The following is a 12,620-nucleotide window of genomic DNA, read 5'->3' as shown; positions in this document are numbered from 1 at the left end:
TAATTACTCAATACTCAATGCAAGATAATCTGCCTTACCGTTTAATTCGAACAGTATACCTAGGGGTCCAAGTGGGGTACAATGGGACAAAAAAAAAGTTAATTTGAAAATTAATCAGTTTCCCTTTTACCTACAAATGTTTATAATTTTATAAAACTATACAAATTTTTATAAAACTAAGCATCACATTCTTGGTTAAATTGCTAAGTAGCTAAGCAATAATTATAACTGTTCTATAGACCATAAATATTGAGAATATATAATCAAATATACTGTCCCACAATACCCTCTGTCGGGGTTATGGGACAGTACTTTAGGGACATTTGAACACTTCACCAAATTATGATATAATCAAAATTATAGTCAAATTTCATCTTAGGATTTCATCTTTTTGTTATTACGCATTTAGTAGGGTGGCTAAGAATGACTTAAACGTTTTCAATACTGTCTGATATAATATCAGCTGCATTAGGAAATACAAAATGTTCAAATTTTTCTCAACGACCCAAGTCTCAACGTAACTTTCGTCTATTGGCTTTGTTATTAAGACTACATAATGTATTTTTGGCTCACATAAGCAAGTTCTACTGGGATGTAATTATAAAACTTTGGTTCCCTCTGCAATGGTTTGAATGATTTTTTAACTTTTTTCTAACAGTAATTCTTTATCCATCGCTTTAGATGGATAATGTAGAATGCGGAATTTTTGCTGATGAAGATGACAAAGAGCCTGGTATCTTATTCAAAGAATATTTGGCGGCGAAAGTTCAATTTTTTTCATATTGGAAGGTCCTTGCTTGAAGAATGGGCAGATCCAAGGACTTGGACACTGTCCCATAGTGCCCTGTTGTGATTTCACGAGCATTACCACCCCACCGGAGTATTATCACTTGCCGGTTAAGCAATCGCCGCCTGCCAATAACACTACATATGACCGCTGTCAAAAGGTGGTGTGCACCACGCGAAGCTGGCCAATTAATTTGTTATAGTGAAATATTAGAATTGAGCATTAGCGGTATTAAGTCTTGACATAATTAATTTTAATATATAGCTGTTACCAGTAATCATTGGGATAATACGTTTATGATGATCTATATAGCCTCTGATCTATATAGTCCTATCTATATTCTTAGATATGACGTTGATCTATTTAGTTCTCCTATTTCTCAACCTCGTTCGTTATCGTAGCGCATGCTTCTTAGCGATCGTTGCCATCGAAAATCATTGAACCACCTGTCACTTCCTGGCCCTGGAGTGTTGTTATTCCACTCGAACCATCCACCAAGGAACAAAAGACTAAGTTATGTGATGAAAGTGGAACCTCGTAAAGTGACAGCCGTATACATCGCTCGATCACTGACAAGCATTTAAGTCTTATAAAACCTAATTCAGAGATTTTGGACAAAGAAACAATCTAAGCCTTTGAGATATGAGAGACTAGCCTATATGAAAGACACCGACGACTGTCTCGCACTTCTCCGAGCACTAAAAATAGACATGCTCCAAATATGTCTCAATAGTATTAAATAATATGCGTTTAGAAATTACTTTTTAAAGACAACACTTCTGAACAATCCAGTGTCTTTGATGTTACACATGTACAATGAATTTCTAATTTCATTTTCATATATTTAAAAGAAAAATTATTTTTCACAATTTTTTATGATATCAAAATTTTGTACATTTTCAAAATTATTTATTCTGTCAATTGACTCATGCATTGTCTCTGACTTTGCAATTGTGCAAAATTTCGGATCAATTGGACATTTCAAATTGTGCCATATATGAATTATAAGATTTGTATCAGACGAAATTATATTTTTATTTTAGTAATGAAAAAAAGATTTTTTTATTCATAAAATTATTTATTCTGTCAATTGAATCATGCATTGTCTCCAACTTTACGCAAGTGTGCCAAATTTCAGATCGATTGGACAGGTAGAAGTGTGTTAAATATCGATTATAAGATTTGTAGCAGACAGACAGACAAACAAACAAGAAGTAAAGTTAAAGAGAAGTCTTGTAAGAAAGTTACTGAGCTTATTACTACAATCTTAAACTGAACACAAACGATTTCTTCTAGTTAACGCGATCAAACGAGAGGAGATTTAAATATATTTCACAAGCAATTTCTGCTTGTGAACACGATCAAACGATAGGAGACTTAAATATATTTTATTATAGAATCTAAAAAAAATGTACTGAGCTTATTACTGTAATCTTAAACTGAACATAAGCGATATTTTCTAGTTAACGCGATCAAATGATAGGAAACTTAAATATATTATTCCCTGGAATATATTATATTTCCCGGGCATATTATCATAGTCTTTAACTGAACACAAGCAATTTCTGCTTGTGAACATGATCAAATGATAGGAGACTTAAATATATTATAACTTAGAATATAAAAAAGTTACTGAGCTTATTACTATAATCTTAAACTGAACACAAGCGATATGTTCTAGTTAACGCGATCAAACGATAGGAGACTTAAATATATTATATACCCTAGAATAAATAAAAAATTACTGGAAATATTACTATAATCTTCAACTGAACAAAAGCAATTTCTGCTTGTGAACACGATCAAACGATAGGAGACTTAAATATATTTTATTATAGAATCTAAAAAAAATTTACTGAGCTTATTACTGTAATCTTAAACTGAACATAAGCGATATTTTCTAGTTAACGCGATCAAACGATAGGAGACTTAAATATATTATTCCCTGGAATCTATTATATTTACCGGGCATATTATTATAGTCTTAAACTGAACACAAGCAATTTCTGCTTGTGAACATGATCAAACGATAGGAGACTTGAATATATTATACCTTAGAATATAAAAAAGTTACAGAGCTAATTACTATAATCTTAAACTGAACACAAGCGATATTTTCTAGTTAACGCGATCAAACAATAGGAGATTTAAATATATTATTTACCCTAAAATACATGAAAAATTACTGGGCATATTACTATAGTCTTCAAATGAACACAAGCAATTTCTGCTTGTGAACACGATCAAACGATAGGAGACTCAAATATATTGTATTTTAGAATCTAAAAATAGTTACTGAGCTTATTACTATAATCTTGAACTGAACACAAGAGATATCTTCTAGTTAACGCGATCAATCGATAGGAGACTTAAATATAATATACCCATGAATAAATTAAAAATTACTGGTCGTATTACTAAAGTCTTGAACTGAACACAAGCAATTTCTGCTTGTGAACACGATCAAAAGATAGGAGACTTAAATATATTATACCTTATCATCTAAATCGTTACTGGGCTTATTACTATAATATTAAACTGAACACAAGCGATACCTTCTACTTAACGCGATTAAACGATAGGTGACTTAATTACATTATACCCTAGAATTAATAAAAAATTACCGGGCATATAACTATAATCTTGAACTGAACACAAGCAATTTCTGCTTGTGAAAACGATCAAATGATAGCAGACTTAAATATAATATACCTTGGAATATAAAATAATATGCGTCAAAAAAGTACTTTTTAAAGACAACACTTCTGAACAATCCAGTGTCTTTGATGTCACACATGTACAATGAATTTCTAATTTTATTTTCAAACATTGAAAAAAAAATTATTTTTCACAAATTTTTTATGATATCAAAATTTTTGGAAATTTTCAGAATTATTTATTCTGTCAATTGATTCATGCATTGTCTCTGACTTTATGCAGTTGTGCAAAATTTCAGGTCAATTGGACAGGTCAAATTGTGTCATATATGGATTATAAGATTTGTAGCAGACGAAATTATTTTTTAATTTTTTTATTAATGAAAAAAAAAAATTAATTCATAAAATTATTTATTCTGTAAATTGATTCATGCATTATCTCCAACTTTACACGAGTGTGCAAAATTTCAGATCGATTGGACAGGTAGAAGTGTGTTAAATATCGCTTATAAGATTTGTAGCAGACAGACAGACAAACAAACAAGAAGTGAAGTTAAAGAGAAGTCCTACCTATCTCCTACCTCCGGCGATGGAGCTTCTCAGATTAACTCGAAAGAATCAAACCATAATGCTGTCTGAACTTAGAAATTCGGCGACATGTCTAACGGCCTAATGAGCGCTGACACCGCTACACAAATCCACTTCAGCTGACTATGACTAAATTCGCAGGGTGATTAACAAAATTTTCCTGTTTTGTATTTTGCGCCAAGCTGTCAGATGTTGTAGAAAAAGCCGAGAAGTATTTCGTAAGAAAGGTAAGGCCATGAAGTTTTGTGTCTTGTCTAGTCAGTTGCCACTACTAATTGTACAAGTGAGCAGCGTGCGTTTGCTGTCGAGGCGTACTTTTCTAACGGCATGTCCATTATCGCTGCTCAATCAACGAGCATTCCGTACTTGGTTCCGTATTCGTCCTTCAGGTCAGGATCCTGTTCGGAAAACGATTGTTACGTGGGTATGCACGTTTATTTAGCTCCGTTTGATTTTCTTATGGGTTATCTTAAATCAATTGTGTACAACGACAGTCCAATGACCCTACATTATTTGAAGAACAACATATGCCAAGCCCTCGCCAACATCCCCGGCAGTATGCTTCAGCAATTTGAACAGAACTTCAAAAACCGACTCACTGAAAACATTGACTATAGCGGCCGTCATTTGTCCGATATTATCTTCAAAGCCAAATGATGCAAAAATTCAGGTAATGTCTTCTTTCAATAAAATTTATATTGTAATGATATCTTGCTTAGTTCTTCTTTTATTGAGCTTTCAAATCAGGAAATTTCCGTGAATCAACCTATGAGTGGGAAAATTATAGTGGCTCCAGTCGAGAACTTTGCACGAAAATTAATCCAGTCATAAAGCGACCGTCGTCTGCTTGCACAAACATAAACTCTACTACAGAATCCTTAGAAAAATATACAAAGCTTTATATATTTTCATTTAAATTTTTGAATACAAAATTGTCAATGCGGCTGCAGTAAGATCGTTTTAGCCGACATCACCTTTCATTTGCGTTGTTCACAAATTTTGCGGTGCTACGTCATTACACACGAGCAAAGCACGTCATTTTCTGCTGACCGAAAAGTTAAAAAATTGTCGGAATTAATAATTCTGTAGTAAACTACAAATTCACAAAGATCTTAATCCTTAAAATACAACGACAGAAATCGATATTTGAGACATGACAATATAAAAGAACAACAGAGAAGAGAAGTTTCTACTGGCAGACACTCCTCATAAACGGTTCTATTCCCTTTGGCTAATAGATATTGACGCACAGCAGCAAGGATGATACGCCCTTTAGGGGTAGGATACTATCGCCTGTTCCCAGTGTCTCAGCGTCACTCGAGTATAGTTGCTCGATTACTCAATGACTTGAAAACATTTTTGTGGTCGTCAATCCGAAAAACATCAACCAACCACAGTTTGTTTAAAATCTACTTTACAGCACATTGTTGAATATTCACAGGCGTATACTATGAATTGGCGAACGAAATACTGATACTGTAAATTGACCTAGGACCCAACGACCCAGCATTCCATGGAATTATTTAAATTAAGCGATACAAAAATTCTGACGACGATAACTGCACGTTTTAACATTACAAGGTAAAACGAGTCATGTTGATTTCAATAGATACAGACTTCGCAATTCGCATCGACCGTTTAAACGCGTTTAAGTGTTGCTGGCTGAGCGCCGGCGAATGTTATAACCTGAAGTTGTCTTGAAAATTACGCTCGTAAAATTGAGCTCACTTTCCTTCATCGTGTAACTCGGGGAGCAAAGGAATATGATGAACCATTAACACTCCGTACGAAATACTACTGTTGGCGCGGACTATCATCGAATGTTTAGTAAAGTTTACGAGTTTTAATGTTTCATTGCTATGCGTTTCCACGTTTCCTACCCAGTGCCTCGAAGCAGCGAATGTAGAGGGCAAACAAAATTGATTCATATTGCACCAATGAGAATAGTATTTGCAGCGATGAGCAATCACTTTTTTACCGACTGATATGACTAATACACGAAGTTTAAAATATTTTACAGTAACTGCAAATTATATAATCATAGCTTCAGTTGGAATTATAATGTCGGGCGAAATTGTAGACGATCTGGCGATCTTCTAAACGATGCGTTAGCGAGAAATTATTATTATTACTTAGAAATGCTAATTTCCGGACCTATAATGCGCTTCCGAATTCGTCAACCAAAACCCAAGAACTGCTGATGGAACAGTTTTATAATGCCTCTTACGTGCTATTTAGGCAAGTGTTCTGGAAAGTGGTGGCTTGATATACATTGATTTGACTTGACACGTGTTCGCTTGAATTTATATTCTGAATCTCATTCAGCGAATGATCCAAACTTGGTTTTGTAGTCGATAGGGAAATTGAGAGCGAGGAGCCTCTTGAATACTTTAATAAATAAAGATGATTTGGTGTAATATTCACATTAATTAATCACGGTTAATGTACCGTTCACGGATAGCTCTCTATATAAGGCAGTGATACGTTAACAGGGCGAAACTTGAACAAACTTGAACATTGCTTCCAATCGTTGAAATACTGTACTTATTTCTTGAGATATTGACTCAAATCGAACCATTGCAATGCTTCTATTGCAAAAGACAATATATCATTAAAATGGTGTCAAAAAATGAAGGAAATTAGATTCTAAATGAAGTATAAAATATAAGAGAATGTACCAAGCATACAAGTGATATTCATACATGCATGATCTTTGGTTTCTGCTGAATAACCAGACTAGTCGAACCGTCCAAATGTTATATTAAACAATTCTTAATGCATACTAGATCAGTCTCGTATATAAAGTTCTTCTTCTTTAATAATTCCAAGTCTCCTGGCAACGTTCTTGACGTTGTTGATGACCTCTTCTTGTACTAAATTGAACGACATGGCCAGGAGAGCGATGCCGAACAGGAGGTAGAGCGAGCATAAGGCAATGCTCAACTCTTGGTTCTCTTTGCCTTCTTGTGCTGGCACGAAGTCACCGAAGCCTGAGACAAAAAGAAAAGCTGTCGAATAAATGTCGGCATGAGTAATAATCATAGAATAAACGTACCCAATAAGAAGAATACTAACGTTTATCAAGTTTGTAATAATACTTGCTTTATACATCAAATCTCTTACCGATGGTCGTGAGGGTGATGAAGCAGAAGTAAACCGAGTCCAAGAACTCCCAGTTCTCCCAGCCCGAGAAGAGAACTGCACCGCCCAAGATATAGGCTACAACGAGCATCACTCCTAGCCAAATGGGCACGGGCTTGTCGGAAGGATCAGTTTCGTCTACAGGATCCTCATCAAAGCCGTCAGAATATTCGTAGTCATCGAGGTACGCCGGATCTGGTCTGGCCGGCGGCCGCGGGCTGCGCGGCGGCGGCTGCAGGTGAGGACTTAGCGGAGGGAGAGATTGTCGCACTGAGCCTGAAACTGCCCGGTATTGTGTACGTCATTGTGGTATCCCTCTCCCCTATAGTCTAGGTTCACTGTATGGATATGCTATTAGAGACAAGTTTACGTTGTAAATATATAGACAATTCTGCTCAGATTATAATACACCTTGAATGACTCAGATTGATCTCTTCTTGCTTTACTGCGCGTTACGCACTTACATCTGAGCGATACATCAGTTATATCTTCCTCGGCGATAAGGCAAGGCAATTTCGTGTTAAAGTCGACGATGCTACTAGACACACAATTGCGAAAGATTTGCTAGGAAATTTTTCCTAATTTTTATTAGTTTTTAAAAGGATGTATATTCTGTGTTCAGGAGACATTACCTGATGGAGAACGATTCCTGCTCCCTCTTGGCTGGTCAACGACCGTTTGATCGCTCACGCGGTCTTCTCTGTGAATAAATTAACGTGGCATCACAATGCAATAGTGAATATTCCCGTGATTTTGAATAAAATAACTTAATTATTTATGTGGCGATGCTGCAAATGAGATCATAGAAAATATAGCAAGTTGCGCCGCGTATGCCACACACGCTCCGGATTTAAACTTTCCATTAAAAAGAACAAAGATTATTTTCTCAATTTTGTATTCAGCCACGTAAAATCACTGTATTTCATTAATGCAATAATCGTGAATCAAATCAAGCGATCAAATACAATTTCAACAGAAGATAGTGCATGTTCCTTAACAGTTTACCGATGGAAAATCGTTCCTATAAAACTAGCTTCCATCATTTCAATATCCCTCTACTGCCGCGAATAAGAAATTATAAACAATGCGCTTTCGATTAATAATCCCCGCACTTCTCATGTACCAAAAATTTGGCTTTTCGAAACCCCAGTCATTTGTGCTTTTTTGGTTTTCTCCACAGAAGTAAGTCAGGGAATATCCATAGTGAAAAGTTAGAACAAATTAAATATGGAAATATTATGTTCCCCCATATGTGTATAAGTTATACTATAATGTTTCCACATATGTGTATAAGTTATACTATTATGTTCCCACATCTGTGTTTAAATATTCAAGTCATTTATCCTGGCTGGTGATGGCAATCAACTACTGAAGGCGTGGGCAGAAATGAGCACCTGCTGCTGCGGTCCCTCCTGTCGATGGAGGGCGCGGGGCTGCGCTCTGCCGGCCGTAGGGCGGCCGCGGTCTCCGAGGTGCCGCCGTCGTTATCTTCTACAGCGTATTTGTTGTACAGCACCGATACCTGGTCCTCGCCCTGTGCACACAGTGAGGTGTGAACTCACGTACAGCGTAATGATGGAACCTCGTGATGAATTCTGATAGAAACTTTAGTGTGAATTATATATATTAGTGGTTTAATAATCTCCAGTTTTTTTTATACTATTTGAAATAACTTGCAACTGTGAGTAAAAATTGAATGGGCGATTGTACGTTGAACTTAATCGAAACCAAGAATTATCTTTAGCCAAATGGTGACATTTGAAAAAAGGTTTTAATTTGAATTCACGTCTGTAAATTGTTTAATTTACAAATAAATAATTTAGATTTAGTGCACTCACTTCTCTGTCGAGGGATAGTCTGGACGTGTGGCTGTCCCTGCCGCCCTTGCCACCCCTGAGGTCCGGAGCCCGACGCTCCCTCGACCCCGTCCGAGAGACGCGTCCCGAGGGGCGGTCTTCATCGAACTCAGCGCGACCCGATCTGTGGGGTCAAATTTAACCATGAAATTCATTAGATTCTGTTACCGATTTATTCGCTTGATTCATCTGACAGCGTTCTGCTTTACTTCATGCGAAGCTCAATTCATAAGTGCGTAAAAAATTAATTCGTGTTCAAAAATGAAAACTCTTATTAATGCTTACGCGAAAAAACAGTGCAAGGTTCAAGGAGAATAAGTAAGCCATGATTTTCCAGTCATTAGTCAGAAGTGCGTTTATTGTACCCTAATCCCACCCTTTATTTCCATAGCAAGCCGATTACGACTTACTTATGAGGGGATATTGTGGGTAAGTAAAGGGAAGTAAAACAAGTTATTTCTTAAATAAATCTTGGGTGCCGCCGGTAGCTTGGTTTCACGAGAACCAAGGCCGCGACCAACACTAGCAGAGCCGCATTATAACGGATTTATAATTTAATTTTTGAATATGTTTGAATTTATTTTACAATCTATGGGAGAAAAATTTAATGAGATGAATTTATTTCAAAATATTTTGCCCCATAATCGTTAGTATTGGGGAGAAGAGAGCGAGGAGATTACAGGAGAGGAGTGTGAGGAGGTTGGAGGAGAGTATTTTGTAACTTATTGAAATATAATTCTTGTGTTGGTTCCGGTAATAACAGCTGTAGTGCAGTCACACCACAGGTCGTTGCCTTGAATTTGTATGCTCCAAGGTTTTGTGTGCTCTCTGCTTTTCAATTTGTGTGCTCTCTGCTTTTAAAATAGATATAATCGGTAACAATTCTTAAAACAATAGACAAGGAAGCTGGAGCAGCTGAACGAGCACGTGTCTTGTTGACATACCGTGACCAAAACAAAACGAACGCTTGTAAAAATAACGTTACGAATAACGGAGCTATGTTGCTTCGCGATGCGGGATCCCGATTAAAATTTACCCTGTAGCTTTCTAAAAATCTGACATTATTCCCGTTCTCGTTCTCGCAAATCTTCAACAATTTTTATCAATTGATTCGAAGTGAGAAACTCATTTTGTATCTATAGTAATCAATATGCTTTGAAATTATTGATTCGTTCTCGGATCTCGAATTTTATCTCGGACATTTTGCGTTTGTCAGTCGAATTTTGCTTCGAATCAGATTTGGTTTGGTCTGAACAGTGCGGAGAGTTGTCTACATAGTATCATTATTTCCTTTATCGCTCTCTTATTGGAACCCAAAATCCTTTATGTACTCGTAATTAAAAATATTGCCAACTTTTATGTTGTATACGGATTATTGCTGCGCTCTTCCTGCAGCATGAACGCTTCAAATAATCAAGACGTTCCCTATGTATATTCCCTTTCAATAATCCCAAATTTTAACAAAACCGGAACATGATGAACGAAGTGAAGAGTATATATTTTTTCAAAGATGCACGCTTTTGTTCAAATTAAAGCAGACTTTTGTCGGCCGAGAACACAATGAGCGAGCGAAAGAACGCGACGTTCACAAAGCATCAGATTATGCAAGATACCGCGTGACACCGACAAGACAAAGCGGTATGGCGACAACTCAAAAAAAGGTCCATGGATGGTGACAGCTGCACACAAATTCCTTCATTGATTCCGTACAATGCGGTGGATGTTTTGTGAGAAAAAGAACAAGCTAAGGGAAATCGCAGCTCCGAATGGAAATGGGACAAGCTGAAGACTGGAGGAATTCGTGAAACACATCGCGGAATACCATAGCCGGCCTACCGAGACGTTAGCTTTTCGTTCTCGCACTTAATTCTTGCGTCTCGGATACATTTACCGTCGTCAATGCTATTCGTACCTAGTGGCTTGAGACCGAGAAGTCCCGTCATTTACGGAAGTTCACAGCTAGCACGGTTAAAAATCGGTTATAGTCTCGTAATTCAGCTCATATAGTTACGTTATTATGAGTTAATAGCGATATGCACTACTGGTCGGTAACAAAATAGAGTGGCTTACACTAACATAGCAGAGATAGCTCGAAGCACATTTCTTGTATGAATTCTAATCAACAATTTTGACGGGGACGTACTGTTCAGGACAGCTATCATATACTGATAGTGTGTAGATGATATATTCCAGATGATATATATAGATGGCGACTATTCCAGATGATATATATAGATGGCGACAGCCTTGCTTTCTTTGATTTACGGGGATACATAAAACCACTCATATTCTCAGAACTGATGAATCAGTAAGTATATTGATCGGACATTTACTAGCGCTCTAGGTTAGCAATGAGAAAGCAAAAAGCGGAGGTTCTGTCATTAGAATTTAAATCAGCAAGATTTGAATTTAAGCCAAAGGGCCTTCATACTCAATTTCATCCAAAAAATTCGGATTATGTACTGTGAGTTTTTTTATGACGTACTTACAAATTTTATTCACATTAGAGAAATACTCAACTGTTGGTATCGCACCAGCTACATGCTCTTCGGCTCATTGACGAGGAAAGCTTCAATAAATCCTACGTGTTTGAGCACTCAGCTGCATAGCCTCACCAAGGCTCACCGGTACTCAGGGTCGGGGTAAGTGGGGTCGTACTGGTGAGGGTTATAGTTGTGAGGGTCGTGGTGGTGGGGTTCGTACTCGCGGGGGTGGTACTGGTGGGGCTCGTATTCCCGGGGGTCTGTAGAACGCTCAGAGCCGCGCCCTGACCGACGCAGAGACGACGGCCGCGCTCGAGGAGGACCCATGTTGCTGTGGTGGCTGCTGCTGCTCCACCGGAAATACAAGGAAAATTAGAATCTCTGTTTTGATTGAGACAAAATTTCAGGAAGCAGTGGACCTAAGCTACAAAAAACTAATTAAATCAGACTATTGCGTTTGCATTCCTGCGTGCATTGTTAGGCAAACTTGATTGTGGATGTTTTTTTTTCAAAACACAAATCGAAATAATGGAAGCAAGCATTTACTTAAAAAAATACAAGTTTTACCTTCTTGAGAGCCTCGAGGAGCTCTTGGTTCGTCGCCGTTTCTTAGGCCGCTTGGTGCAGGCGTAGCAACAGACCTTCCAGTAGAGGAACCTGAAGGAGTGCGCCATGCCATCCCCTATGTTAGCGAGGCACAGCATCATCAACGGCACCCCGGGAATGGCGTAGAATATCGTCACCACCTTCCCCCACGGCGTCTTGGGTGCAATGTGGCCATAACCTGTAGATATAGTTCATGTATTCATGCGGCGGATCACATTCGTATTCTGCTTAGTCTCCTGGGAGCAATGTGACGATATAACGGGTCGATACAATTCATGTACACTGTTAGAAAAATTACCGTTAACGGTATTACCGGCGTTTCAGTGGCCGGTCGGCACGTGAAAAGAAACACCGTGTCGTTGTTTTTATTCTAATTTTACACTAGAAATCCGTAAAACATCTGATAAAAACGGCAAAATTGTTTATTTTGCCGGCCACTAGAATGCCAGTGGGACAGTTTTTTCACCGTTTTTTCTAACAGTGTACCGACAGAGCACGTACT

The 12,620-nt window shown here is 37.5% G+C and overlaps 1 protein-coding gene across 2 annotated transcripts in view; it reads right to left on the bottom strand.

The window, feature by feature from the left end:
* Positions 1–6,414: 6,414 nt before the first annotated feature.
* Positions 6,415–12,620, bottom strand: part of LOC108680332 — a 29,582-nt gene continuing 23,376 nt past the window's right edge. Inside the window, exons 3-9 of one of the 2 annotated variants that reach the window (XM_018169133.2) lie at positions 12,080–12,296; positions 11,655–11,858; positions 9,012–9,153; positions 8,568–8,707; positions 7,806–7,873; positions 7,156–7,455; positions 6,415–7,022 (exon numbers count right to left, since the gene is read on the bottom strand). In XM_018169133.2, the coding sequence (XP_018024622.1) occupies positions 6,820–7,022; positions 7,156–7,455; positions 7,806–7,873; positions 8,568–8,707; positions 9,012–9,153; positions 11,655–11,858; positions 12,080–12,296 (1,274 nt within the window). In that variant the 3' untranslated portion in view covers positions 6,415–6,819. The remainder of the gene's footprint in view (positions 7,023–7,155; positions 7,456–7,805; positions 7,874–8,567; positions 8,708–9,011; positions 9,154–11,654; positions 11,859–12,079; positions 12,297–12,620) is intronic. The other variant, XM_047882994.1, reaches the window with a different exon arrangement.

The sequence above is a fragment of the Hyalella azteca genome, unplaced genomic scaffold (assembly GCF_000764305.2).
Source record: "Hyalella azteca isolate HAZT.00-mixed unplaced genomic scaffold, Hazt_2.0.2 contig11774, whole genome shotgun sequence".
Classification (NCBI taxonomy): domain Eukaryota; kingdom Metazoa; phylum Arthropoda; class Malacostraca; order Amphipoda; family Hyalellidae; genus Hyalella; species Hyalella azteca.
The sequence above is the reverse complement of the archived record's forward strand: the minus strand, read 5'-3'. Positions and strand labels throughout refer to the sequence as shown.